This window comes from Acomys russatus, chromosome 6, assembly GCF_903995435.1.
Source record: "Acomys russatus chromosome 6, mAcoRus1.1, whole genome shotgun sequence".
Classification (NCBI taxonomy): Eukaryota; Metazoa; Chordata; class Mammalia; order Rodentia; family Muridae; genus Acomys; species Acomys russatus.
The window spans coordinates 66,695,636-66,709,321 of NC_067142.1; the positions used below are offsets into that span (position 1 = coordinate 66,695,636).

General features: G+C 46.1%; 1 protein-coding gene and 2 non-coding genes across 3 annotated transcripts; 2 read left to right on the top strand and 1 right to left on the bottom strand.

Annotated features, from left to right (window-relative positions):
- Positions 1 to 613: 613 nt before the first annotated feature.
- Positions 614 to 13,628, bottom strand: LOC127191131 (low affinity immunoglobulin gamma Fc region receptor III-like). Its single transcript, XM_051148352.1, has 8 exons — positions 13,454 to 13,628; positions 12,815 to 13,165; positions 12,411 to 12,587; positions 8,074 to 8,184; positions 7,393 to 7,413; positions 6,468 to 6,725; positions 2,065 to 2,319; positions 614 to 822 (listed from the first exon to the last, which is right to left on the bottom strand). The coding sequence occupies exons 1-8, from the start codon at positions 13,626 to 13,628 to the stop codon at positions 638 to 640; spliced, it is 1,533 nt and encodes a 510-aa protein (XP_051004309.1). The 3' UTR covers positions 614 to 637.
- Trnad-guc (transfer RNA aspartic acid (anticodon GUC)) lies at positions 12,616 to 12,687 on the top strand. Its single transcript has one exon. It is a non-coding gene; the product is annotated as a tRNA-Asp (tRNA).
- Positions 13,242 to 13,313, top strand: Trnag-ucc (transfer RNA glycine (anticodon UCC)). The gene has a single exon. It is a non-coding gene; the product is annotated as a tRNA-Gly (tRNA).
- Positions 13,629 to 13,686: the final 58 nt, after the last annotated feature.

Genomic DNA, 13,686 nt, shown 5'->3' on the forward strand with positions numbered 1-13,686 from the left:
GAGCAAAGAAATCACAAAAAGAAGATGCTTAGTCCGAATTGATTTTTGTTTTATTGCTGAAGGACAAACCAAGGGCATCATGTATAGTGGATAACAGCTCTGCCAAGCCTCAGCCCTCCCCTGCTTCTTGTTTTAAAAAAAAAAAAAAAAAAAAAACCAGTGCATTTTAATGTATTTATTTTGTGTGCATTTAGAGAGAGAAGGTGCACCTGCCATGGTGGGTGTGTGGAGGTCAGAGGACAATTTTCAGGAACTTGTTCTCTCCTTCTGCCATACAGGTACCAGGGGTCTGGTCGGGTCGTGTTGGCAGGCTTAGCAACAGGTGGCCTTTCCACCACATACACCTACACAGCCCATGCTGACCTTCTTTTCTTGAAATAGGATCCCACTGAATTATCCAGGCTAGACTTGCACTCACTCTCTATATAACCCAGGCAGGCCTTGAAACTGGTGACCCTCCTGCCTCAGGCTCCTAAGCAATTGTAATCGCAGCACCAAACATCAGGCCTTGTAGTAAGCTGCTTTCAAAGGAACGTTGTTGGAGAAGCAACAACAAGGCTGAAAAGATGCTGCTGCCACTTCTGTTTTTTGTTGTTGTTGTTGTTGTTGTTTTTGTTTTTTTTCTTACAATGAGATGTCACTTGTCCTGAGGAGCCTCACTCTTTCTGACTGACAGGGTTTTCCTCCAGTACTCCCCAGAGGGTTGAAGTTTTCTCCGTACACAGAAGTAAAGGCCCGTGTCCACTGCAAACAGGAGGCACATCACTAGGCAGAAAGCAACATGGCACCAAAGAAGAAAGATGGTGGATGCACTTGCTGGACCTGGTAGGAGAGCCAGAAGAATTGAAAGAAATGAGCCATTAAGACAGAAATCCAGAATACACTGTGAGGTCCCTAGTGCAGAGCTTTTGTAAAGTCACCCACACCAAGTACTTAAAGGAAGGACAACAGTAGGTAATAAGTGGGAAGCCTTCAATGGACTTTTTATCTCTCAGGCTTCTCCAATATGTTGTAAAATCTGCATTTTCTAAAGGATGAACATGACTACATCTGTCTGAAGTTATAGAAGATAAAGACTTCTGTTTTTGTTTTTTGTTTGTTTGTTTGTTTGGTTGGTTGGTTGGTTGGTTTTGGTTTTGTTCGGTTTGGTTTTGGTTTTTTGAGACAAGGTTTCTCTCATAGCCCTGGCCATCCTGGACTTGCTTTGTAGACCAGCTGGTTGCTCTCGAACTCACAGAGATCCACCTGCCTCTGCCTCCCAATTGCACCACCACACCCAGCGAAGATGAAGACTTCTATACACAATTTTTGTTATCGCTTTGTATTGTTGAACCAGGACCTCTCTGTGGCTCTGGTTGGTCTAGAACTTGCTATGTAGAGCAGGTTGGGTTTAAACTCACAGAGATCCATCTGCCTCTGGCTCTCAGGTGGTGGGATTAAAGTTTTGTGCTACCATGCCTTAATGAAACACAACTTCTAAAGTTTTCCCTATAATAGGACTCCCATTTCTCTTTCCCTCTTCAAGATGACCTCTATTTATCATCCTCCTGCCTCAACTTTCCAAGTGCTGGGATTACCGAAATGCATTACCAGGGGTCCTTAAATGTATTTCATTGCACTATGAATACAGAGGACCAGAATGCACTTTGAATTCAGCCTGCCTCAGTTTGATCACAGAATCCTTCACTCTGAGAAGCCTGTAGAGAAGTTTCCTAACTAGAAAACAGCCTTTGGGCAACCATGAACTAGCAATCCATAGACCACTTCACCAGCTCTTCGCCAACTCCCTGTGACGGGGAGGTGCTCACTGACCAATTTTGGTCTGTCAAAGTAGGCTGCAATGCCTCCCGAAAGGCATAATTAGAATTTCACAGTGCAAACTTGAGTCCTATTTTCTTGTGAGTAGAGAAAGTCTCCCAGACCAATGTGGCTGCCCCAAGGTGGAGCTTAAGAGGTCAGTACACAGCCATACCTCTCAGAATCCTAGAATTAGGACAGGAGACAGGGTGGAGCATTTTGAAACAGAGTAGTGTGTTTGTTTTAAAGCTGGGCATATTGGCTCACCTTGCACAGTGATGGTCACAGGCTTGGAATTGTATGCTGGCTTTCCTAGATGTGCTTTGCAGTAGTAGTCACCACTGTGACTGTGGTTGGCATTTGAGATGGAGAAGGTATCATTGAAATGATGAAATTTCACAGCCTTTTCATTCTGGTAGAACACGACCTTGTTCAGGCGTTTGTTCATCCAGCTATGGCACCTTAACATGATGGTTTCACCTTCCTCAAACATCAATCGAGAGGTCTGGAGCACCAGCCAGTCTGAAAAATGGAAAGAATGTTTACTAAGAATAAGAAACAAGGCCGGGAGCTGGGCAGTGGTGGCACGCTTAGGAGGCAGAGGTAGGCAGATCGCTGTGTGTCAGATCAAGACCAACCTGATCTACAAAGGGAGTCCAGGACAGCCAGGCTACACACATAGAAACCCTGTCTCAAAAAACAAAAACAAACAAACAAACAAAAAAACCCCAACCAAACCAAAAAAGAAACAAGGCTGGCCTTGGTGGTACATGCCTTTAATTCCAGCACACGGGGAGGTAGAGGCAAGCAGGCTGTGAGTTCGAGGTCGGCCTGGTCTACAAATCGAGTCTAGGACAGCCAAGGCTACACAGAGAAACCCTGTCTCGAAAAACCAAATGAAACAAAAGGGCAGCTGGGCATTGGTGTCTCATGCCTTTAACCCTAGCATTTGGAAGGCACAGGAAAGTGAGTTTGAGGACAGTCTGGCCAGGACAACCAGGGCTACACAGAGAAATGTCTCCAAAAAACAAAACAAACAAACAACAAAAACCCCAAGGGGCTAGAGATAGCTGTCAGTGGGATGCATGCAAATAACCCTGGATCGAACCCCTAGGGTACAATGTGTATGGTACAATGACAGCATCTCAGAGGTGGAGGTGGAACATGCAGAACATTCAGAAATTCAGGGTCATCCTTAGCAAACCTGGGCTACAGAAAACCCTGTCTCAAAAAGGAAACCAACCAACCAACAAAAACCCAGACCCTTTGCCATACCCTCTCACACAGGGCCACATGATTCACACAGGGATAACATGGCATTTCATCTATGAGATATTAAAAGGAATTTTAAAACAATGTTATGGACTTAAAACACTATATTCATGAGGGAAATATATTGCTTTTAGGAACTATAGGACTTATAGAACAGAGCCTAGATCCTTCAGTTTATTATAAGTATAGTATCTGCTGGGCAGGGGTGGCGCACGCCTTTAATCCCAGCACTTGGGAGGCAGAGGCAGGTGGATCGCTGTGCATTCAAGGCCAGCCTGATATACAAAGTGAGTCTAGGCCAGTCAAGGCTACACAGAGAAAATGAGGTAAGTAGCCATTAATTGTATTTGCAGGAAGCACACAGCCTGAAGCATGCCAGCGTCCCTGTTGTGGTCTACTCAGGCTGCATTGACAAAGTACCATAAACTAACCACCAAGAGCAAGATGTGGTAGTGTATGTCCGCAGTTCCAGACCTGAATGTAGAGCAGAAGAATCAAGGGTTCAAGGTCATCTTCAGCTAACTAGTGAGCTGGAGACAAGCCTGGGTCACATGACACTCCGTCTTGGTAAACAAATGTTAAGCACAACCTTTGTGGCTTGTAAACACTACACATTTACTTCTCAAATTAATCCAAAACAAGATGCCAGAAGTGTTTACATCTAGTGAGAGCCTGCTTCCTTGTTTATAGAATTGAGGTTTATTGTCACACTCTTCAGACATTTTGTAGGTCTCCCTATTAAGGACTCTACTTTATGACCTAGTTCCCCTCACCCCCACCCCAAGGACCACCCCCTAATACTATCCCCTTGGTGGTAAGATTGCAATATCTCAGCCTTGGAATAGAAACATCTGAGAATACAACACACCCTGAGTGGAATCTTCCATCAATATTTAAAAAAAAAAAAGAATATGATCTTTTGCAGGTATGTAGAAGTCTGTGATGCTGAAGCTCAGCCTAGCCAGGAGCTCATTACATAACCGAGGCTGGCCCCACCCCTCCTTCCTCAGTGGATATTACATTCAGGTGTGAGCTATCATGCCTGGCAAGTCAGGTAAGATCTGTTTGTTTTGAGATGTGTTAGGTTTCACTATAGTAGCTCTGGCTGTCCTGGAACTCAAGATGTAGACTAGGCTAGCCTCCAACTCATAGAGCTCTGACTGTTCCTGCCTCCTAAGCACTGGGATTAAAAGTGTCTGTCACCACACCTGCTTTTTGATACGATCCTTTACATTCAGTGTTCTCTTGTGAAGCTGAACAAAAGAGGCAGAACATTTTAAACTGTAAAATTGCTTTTCTATCTTCATTAAGAACATTCTGATTACAATAGTCCCCAGCCTTCACTGATAGTGACACACACACACACACACACACACACACACACACACACACACACACACGCCTTTAATCCCAGCACTTGGGAGGCAAAGGCAAAAGGATCTCTGAGTTCGAGGCCAGATCCCAGCACTTGGGAGGCAAAGGCAAGAGGATCTCTGAGTTCGAGGCCAGCCTGGTCTACAAAGTGAGTTCAGGACAGCCAAGGCTGCACAGAGAAACCCTGTCTTGAAAAAACAAAAACAAAAACAAGCAAACAAAAAAAACAAAACAAAGGAAGAATAGTTCCTCAAGTACATCACAGGTGAGCAGAAGGCTGGGCAGTAACTAGAGTGCTACCTACAGCTTCTAAGGATTTTTAACTTTATAGGAAAATCAAGAAATACCATTAGGTGTTTCAGGGCAGGTGAGATGTAAAGAAAGGAAATGGGTAGCTATAGTAAAATTGGGAAGCTTTTTTGAAAGTTAGCGCAATATTTCTCAGAGCACTGTCAACAGAAAACACTAGATGCTTATGCGGTCCGTCTTCAGGGCTTATGCACCAAGGTATATCTGAAGTAAACTATAAGCACACTCATGTTTTCAGATATCGGAGTGGGATAGGAATAGTATCCAGGGGCATTTTCATTACGGATTCTATTAAACTGAACAGCATCACATATTCACACAAGCCTAAATCAGATCATGTGACTCTTTAAATTAAAACCATCTCGTGATGACGCAATGGAATACTATTCAGCTGTTAGAAGAAATCCTGTTTGCAACACAAGGGTTGACTAGGAAAGCTCTATGTTAAGAGAGTGAAGCCAGATGTAGAAAGACCAGTGTGCAATATCACACGTATGACAGTATTGAAAATAGTCCATCTTAGGGGCTGGAGAAATGGCTCAGAGATTAAGAGCACTGCCTCCTCTTCCAATGGTCCTGAGTTCAATTCCCAGCAACCAAATGATGTCTCACAACCATCTATAATGAGATCTGGTGCCCTCTTCTGGTGTACGTGCAGGCAAAACACTGTGTATATATGATAAATAAATAAATCTTTGAGGAAAAAAAAAAAAAGAAAATAGTCCATCTTACAGAAGTTGAAAGTAGAATGGAAGTTAACAGAGGCTAAGAAGCTCAGAGAGGAGGGGAGGATAGTGAAAGGTTGATTTATAGTCAGATAGGAGCAAGACATTTTGAAGTGCTATTGTATAGTAAGGTATCTATAAACAATCATACTGTATACTCAAAAAATGTACTGTACATTCAAAAGAAGAAGAATAAGAATCTGGGGGGGGGGCAGTGTTCAAGACAGGGTTTCTCTGTCAGCCTTGGCTGTCCTGGACTCACTTTGTGGACTAGGCTGGCTTCAAACTCACAACGATCCGCCTGCCTCTGCCTCCCGAGTGCTGGGGTTAAAGGCGTGTGCCACCATGCCCGGCTCAAAAACAAGAATGTATATTATAAAGAGATGATAGATATTTAAGGTGATAAATATGTTTAACCCAACTTAAGAACTAAACAATATACACACACAACAAAATGGCCCATGTTCTCCTCCATAAATATATTTTACGTATCAAACAAAAAAATACGTTTCAAGTTTTTAAAACTTGAAGTTCTATAGGCTTTCATCTCATTCAGGGATAAAAAATCTTCACACAGCCCATCTCCTTCTACCTGTTTGGTACAAATGCCTTCCCCTCTCACCTCCTTGCTCCTCATACTTGTCAGGGCTGCTCCTGTCCCACAGTCCTAACAGATCTAATTGCCTACCGTCTCCATCACACCCCCACACTACCATGACAGCGTTGATATTTATGAAGCAGGGACTTCCTTCTGTTCCCCTCACGGCGGCCTTTCTGTGGCCTTGAGCCCCTTGCTCACTCAGGACTGAGACAGATACAGCTGTCCCCTTCACACAATGCTAAACAGAGTAGGTGGAGAGGGAACAGAGGAAACAAACGTCTTTCGGAAAAGCTTCTGGTGATGCTTCCCAGAAATCAGGCCGTCCTCTTTCTTGTAAACTGTCCTGTAAGTAGATTCCCCAGCTCCTCCGTTCGCCTGCCCCTACTAACCGGAAATCACTCCCAGATGTACAGGGTCGCTGAGGCGCGTCTGCTCCATTTGGCACTGGTATTCTCCACTGTCGTTGACTGTGGCCTTAAATGTGTAGTTGGGCTGGACCTGGCTCGGGATGGACCTCCCATTGTGGAGCCACTGGGTAGAGTAGTTCCCAGGGTTGTGGGTCCCTTCGCACTTCAGTGTCACACTGTCATCCTTGAGCACCTGGATCCACGGGGGCTCAAGTTTCACCACAGCCTTCGGAAGATCGGCTGAGAGTCAGAGAGCAAAAGAGGAATATGGACAAGTCAAGCTTGAGGGACTGTGCATTCCACAGGGGAGCAAAGGGCCAGAGAGCCCCTATTATTGACCCAGTTAAAGACCTGTATTCTAAACCGGGCGTGGTAGCGCTCGCCTTTAATCCCAGCACTCCCACAGAGGCAGGAGGATCGCTGTGAGTTCGAGCCAAGCCTCGGCTACAAAGTGAGTCTAGGACAGACAGCCAAGGCTACACAGAGAAACCCTGTCTCGAAAAACCAACCAAACAAACAAAATAAAACCCTCTAATCTAGTGATGGGAAAAATGAAGCACTTAACACCGGATATCTGATTGTGATATATAATTAACCTCAAGACCACTTGTGGGCAGCTTAGCAAGTCTGTTTCAAAATACATTTCAAAAGGCTTATAACTCAATGGTAGACGCTTGTGCTGCACACTCCAGGCCCTGGGTCCAGTCTTTAGACCACTAAAAACCAAATAGTCTCTTTCCCTTGGGTCTTCGGAGAATCCAGTTGGAATTTTACCAAGAATTATATTCCAGGCCCTACTGTGAGAGAACAGTTCAATCTGACCCCAACAGACATTTCCCTACAAAGTAAACCTAGCATTTTATTGTAAAGAAGTAACACCGTGAAAACATGGAAAGCACAAACTTACCAGTCTGCCTGTCTGCAAAGGCTGTAAATAAGAAGTGAAAAGGTCAGTGTAGGATAGCGCCAGCCGATAAAAGCAAAGTCAGCATAGGCTTGGAGCCTCTTCCCCCACAAACCACCTCAAGAGTCTATTTCTAGTTTATCTTATCGGTGTCTATTTTATTTAGCTCTCATATCCTCCTCAGCTAATCCTGGCTAATGGATGACAAGGCTACAACGGAAGCACGAATGGTGGGTACAAGGCAGCCTTTCCGGGGACTGTATCGTACCTCTGAATTCTGACCTTCACAAACACTAGAACAGTAACAAGTTAGAATCCTCTGTTGTTGTTGTTGGAGACAAGGCAGCACCATATAACACTGCATGGCCTGAAACTCACTATATCAACCAAATTAACCACTTGCCTCTATCTCCTAAGTGCTGAGACTAAAGCATGTCTCACCCCACCCAGCTCTAGAATCCTCTTTTATGACAGGGTCCCACGAAGCAGGCTTGGCCAGGAATTGGAACTCACTATAGCTGAGGCTAGCCTTGAACTCCTGATTCTCCTGTGGTCACCCAAGCAAAGGCCGGGAATACAAGCAGATCCCACCAGACCTGTGTCTCTTGCCTTTTTCTCTCTCCTCGGTTTCTAAACCAGGCTCGCTTCTGAAATTACTGTTTTTCAAAAGGACTCTTTACTCACCAAACAGCAGCAAAATTGTCAGTGGTTGAAGCAGCCATTGGCTTCTGGAATGTGCATTCTGAAACATCTGGACTTCTAAAAGTCTTTCAAGAACCGATTCGGAGTCTGATGAGGATTAGGAGATAGCTATAAAAAGAGGAAGGAAATAAGCTCTTCCGTAACCGTCATGGGTCAGCAGACTGCTTCTGCTAACTTTACAATAACAGGTCAAACCATATGTGGACTCCACTTGAGAGACAACGCTGTCTGTACGTAGCTCCTTGTTATGCCCTTGGAGGGGGGGGAACCCCCAAGTTACTGTTTGCTGGTAAGGAAACTGGGGGAAACATTAGAAAGCAGGGGAGGGAGCCTCCGTTTGCTGTCTGGGAGCCTAGATTTCATGCTGTTTTCACAACTTCCTGTACTGTCACACAGCGCAGAAAGTCCTGTGGGAGCTTTGGCAAAGGAACTTTGACCTAGGTGAGATAAAGAGAACTTGTAAACAGATAACTGAAAGAATCAACATTAGACAAGTTGTTGTGGTTGTTGTTGAAGAAATTTATCCAAGAAGGTCTCCATCCTACACATTAAGAGTATGACTTGTCCTCCACACACATAGGAAAGTTGTCTGGGGGGTGTGGGGTTGTTTTGATTTTTGAGACACTGTCTCTCTATGTAATTCTGTACTGAAACTCACTGTATAGACCAGGCTAGCCTTGAACTCACAGAGATCAGCCTGCCTCAGCCATCTGAGTGCTGGGATTAAAGGCATGTGCCACCACACCTGGCTCAAAAACAAAGTTTTGGGGGTTTTTGTTTGTTTGTTTGTTTGCTTAGTTTTTTGAAACAGTGTTTCTGTGTCACCCTGGTTGTCCTGGACTCGCTCTGAAGACCAGGCTGGCCTTGAACTCATAGAGATCCACCTGCCTCTGTCTTCTGAGTGCTGGGATTACAGGCATGTGCCACCACACCTGGCTCAAAAACAAAGTTGTTGGTTTTTAAAAAATATGTATTTATTATTATGTATATAGTGCTCTGCCTGCATGTACATTTGCAGGCCAGAAGAGGACATTAGATCACATTATAGATGGTTGTGAGCCACTGTGTGGTTTCTGGGAATTGAACTCAGGACCTCTGGAAGAGCACTCAGTGCTCTTAACCTTTAAGCTACCTCTCCAGCCCCAAAACCAAAGTTTTTAAGGATAAGAAATAAATGTGTCAATAAAGAAATTGTAATAGCATAACTGCCATTCAAAAGAGGAAAATGGGCTGGGTGTGGTGGCACATGCCATTAATCCCAGCACTCGGGAGGCAGAGGCAGGTGAATTTCTGTGTGTTCGAGGCCAGCCTGGTCTACAAAGTGAGTCCAGGACAGCCAAGGCTGCACAAAGAAACCCTGTCTCGAAAAACCAAACCAAAACCAAAACAAAACAAAAGAGGAAAATGGGAGCTGGCAGGATGGCTCAGTAGGTAAAGGCACTTACAACCATGTCTGATGACCAAAGTTGCACCTCTAGAACCTACATGGTGGTTGTAAAGAACAGATTTCCTCTGTCCTCTGAACACAGACATACACTAAATGTTAGAAGAAGAAGAAAACATTTTTGGGGTCTATATACTCATTGTCTGCACATTCTGACACCAAGTGTGTGTGTGTGTGTGTGTGTGTGTGGTGAGGGAGTGGGGGTGGGGTGGGGTGAGGTGCTTCTATACCAAACAAGTCTACAATACCATCTGGGATTCCTACAATTCAACTCAGTTCTGACACTATCTAACTAAAATTAACATGGCTGTTTCATAGACTAGACATAATGAAAGACAGGAAACTTGAGCATGCATGTATACTTGTCATGTTAAATTAATAGAACCCTTTTACATGTGATGGTTGGCAATTTGGTAATCTTTCCTGAAACTGTGCCTTCCTTTTATCCTGCAGGTTAGTCTCTTCTTGCAGAATTGTTAATTCTTCATAACTTTAGTTACGATGTTTCAGTATTTCACACTTTCTAATTTTCAAAAGCCAACATAGATTGTTTTGCCTCCAACCTATTTCAATTTAGACTCAATTTTAAGTATTCCAATGGTGGTGGCTACTACATTTACTACATATCAACTGAGGAAAGGAAAAACGATTTAGAAAACTCCCAATTTCACAAAAAGATAAACAGTCTCAGCTCTGTGCACAGGACTAAACCCTCAAAGCACCCAGTACGCCTACAGCAACTGACTTCAGGCATTAAAGTAGATAGCATGCATAAGGCAACAGGAGGATTCTCCGGACCTTTAGCTTTGTTAATTGGGATTAACAAACCCAGAACTAGCTCATTCCTTATGCCTAATATCTGCTTACAGGGACCGAGAAGGGACCCTGGATGGCTACTGCGTTCTTCCTGTATGGCAACTCTCATCACTTCTCTGGTGTCTCCTTTCTTTCCTTCTTGTTTGGTTTGTTTTTGTTTGGTTTGGTTTCTCGAGACAGGCTTTCTCTGTGTAGCCTTGGCTGTCCTGGAACTCACTCTGTAGACCAGGCTGGCCTCAAACTCACAGAGCTCCACCTGCCTCTGCCTCCTGAGTGCTGGGATTAAAGACAGGGGCCACCACAGCCCAGCTCTCTGGTATTTTCTTATCTCTGTCTATTGCTTTTCTCATTTTATGGCAGTCAGCACAATAAGCAGCAGTCTCTTGATCCCACTTTTATTCCTCCTACAATCAAATCTCCAGGGGCGTACCACTCATTAAGTGGATGGAGAAGCAGTAGGCTTGAAGCTAGGATGTTCCCTTTACTCCACTTAATTCTGAAAAGAAAATTGAAAACAAACAAACAAACAAACAAACAAACAACTGGTTGTTTTCATAATGCTTATTTTAAAATGAGTTTTGTACGGGTGTCTGTGTGTGGGTACAGGTGCCAGGAGGTCTAGAAGAAAATGTTGGATCATTTGGAACTGGAGTTACAGGCAATTGTGAATTTCCATACATGGTCCTGGGAACTGAACTCTGGAAAAGCAGTATTAACTGCTGAGTTGTCTCTCCAACCACAAGACATTGGTTATTTTAAAACATTCAGTTCTTTCTTTCTTTCTTCTTCTTCTTCTTCTTCTTCTTCTTCTTCTTCTTCTTCTTCTTCTTCTTCTTCTCCTCCTCCTCCTCCTCCTCCTCCTCCTCCTCCTCCTCCTCCTCCTCCTTCTTCTTCTTCTTCTTCTTCTTCTTCTTCCTCTTCTTTGTTTGTTTATTTTCAGACAGGGTTTCTTTGTGCAGCCCTGGGTGTCCTAGAACTCACTTTATAGACCAAGCTGGCCTGGAACTCACAGAGATCAGCCTGTTTCTGCCTCTCCGGTGCTGGGGTCAATGGCATGTGCCCCCTCATCAAGCGCTCTTTTAAAATGGTACAATAACCAACAGTAAAATCTTGGGATCACACCCTCCCATTTCCTGTGTTACCATATCTAGTTTCTCAGGAAAGCTGTCATTCCTGGCAGTACTATTTACCTGTACTTTAACACCTTGAATCTACTGTATGTACAACGCTTGCACAGGCCTCTACCCTCTCGAACCCGGGCTGCTGCACTACCCCCTCCTCGCGGCCCCCTCCCGCCCCATTTCTCCCTTTTATCCTTGCTATACTCATGTCTGTTCTCAACACAGCACACAGAAGGAACCTTCTAAAACTCAAGCCAGGCCACGTCATTCCTACTCCCAAAAGCCCTTGTCTGTTTTCTCTTTCCTTTCAGAGTGAAAGCTAGCGCTTTCACAAAGTACACGTGATTTGGCTTACAACTTCTTCTGAATCCTTTCTTTACAGTTCTTTTTCTCAAATCAGTACGGTTTAGGAATATTTTTGTTTGTTTGTTTGGTTGGTTGGTTTGGTTTGGTTTTGCTATCACCACCACCCAGCCCAGTAATGGCAATTTAAAAAAATGAAAGAAAAAAAAAGATGTATTTACTTATTATGTATAGTGTTCTGCCTGCATGCGCGCCAGAAGAGGGCACCCGATCTCACTAAAAGATCTCACTAAAGATGGCACAATGTGGTGGCTGGGAGTAAAGCAAAGCAACTTTGGAAGAGCTCTTAACCTCTGAGCCATCTCTTCAGCCCCCTCGGGAGTATTCTTGAGAATTCCAGGCGGAGATCGCTTTTAAACCCTTGACTCATACTTATTACGGCTTACAGTATTCGTTCGCCCTGGAAAAGAGTCCACAGAACAAAAGTTGAGACACTCAGAGGCGCCAAAAATTGTTTTACAGCTCGGAACCTAACCAGGTCGCGATATTCCTAAAGAAACACACGTTAAGTCTGCCCAGATGTGTGGGACCGGCCACTCCGGATGCCACGGGCGAGGCCTGCAGCCACTTTTCACCTCTCTGAGCACGGCTCTCCAGCGACGCGGTGGTCACACAGGGCTGCGGCCCGGGTTCCTGGAGGGAGAGGTGGTCTGCTGGGCTGTCGAAACCGGAGGCTTCTGGGTTGGCTGCGGTGGTGGGCGGTGGATCGATCAGCAGGTGGCTGGTGAGCCTGCGGGTCGTTGGAGAGAGTCCTGCATCCCGGTGACAACACCGTTGTCGTCCTCGTTAGTATAGTGGTGAGTATCCCCGCCTGTCACGCGGGAGACCGGGGTTCGATTCCCCGACGGGGAGACCTCCTATCCTTTTTAGCCAGATGGTCTGCCCGGGAAGCGCTTGGCCCCAGACCAAGACCCGTGTCATCCGGCGCAGCAGCGGGGCTCGGGTGGTTGCCAGGTCCCTGTGCTCTTTAGCTTCATACCTGGCACGCTGCCCGGGGCTCTGGTGCCTGCGAACTCGCCGCCCCACGCCCCCCACCTCTCCTTTTCACTTAAGAGGTGGCGAATGTCAGAACAGGCTGCGTGCGACTCGCAGGGCCTGAGCACAGGTGTGCCTGCCAGGCAGGTTTGGGTGGTGAGCGGCCCCAAGTGGTCTCGGGCGCGCCCCGGTCCCTGGGGCCCTCCCTGGTCGCCTGGCCTGGCCTGACTCGCCTGGTCACAGTGGTGAGGAGGCGAGAGCGCCCCAGAGGACAGGCGTGTGCGTGCGAGAGGCGGGACGACATGGAAGAGCGCGCAGATGTTGGCGTCGGGGACGGGGACAGGACAGAGAAGCGCTAGGCGACCCGGAAGGCTCAGACCGCTCACTGGTGGCAGTCCCCAGTGTCATTTGGGTGACGTCCCGGCGGTGTGGCGTTGGTGGTATAGTGGTCAGCATAGCTGCCTTCCAAGCAGTTGACCCGGGTTCGATTCCCGGCCAACGCAGCGTGTCCATGTTTTGCCAAGGTTTGCCAAGGTCCCCAAGCCAAGAGGGCGCCCAGGGAAGAGCAAGAGTGGGGTCCTGACTGGAGGACGTCTCTCAGTTTATCCCGAGTTTGCACGACAGAGCCAAGGAGGCCTGAGACCTTTTGAGTTTGTGGCCTCCAGCGGGAGGAGAAGAGGCAGGGGCAGCCGTCTAGTCCGAGTGGTCGTCCAGAGGGCACAGGGCACAGAGACCAGGGCAGCTGGCAAGGTATTGCAGGGCAGGCTGGGGCCAGATGCCGGGGCGAGCATGAGCACCAGCCCTTTAACGATGGTCATTCCGTCTAGTTACCGGTGAGCGGGCCAGCGGCCTGGCTGGCACACAGGTTATCTGTCT

What these genes read in the sequence shown, in the direction of transcription:
- LOC127191131 (XM_051148352.1), bottom strand. Translation starts at nt 13,628, where the DNA reads ATGACCATCGTTAAAGGGCTGGTGCTCATGCTCGCCCCGGCATCTGGC. An exon ending in AGCCCCGGGCAGCGTGCCAG is followed by an intron (nt 12,588 to 12,814) that starts GTATGAAGCTAA and finishes ACCGGGATGCAG; the next exon opens with GACTCTCTCCAACGACCCGC. An exon ending in GGAGAGCCGTGCTCAGAGAG is followed by an intron (nt 8,185 to 12,410) that starts GTGAAAAGTGGC and finishes TCTCCTAATCCT; the next exon opens with CATCAGACTCCGAATCGGTT.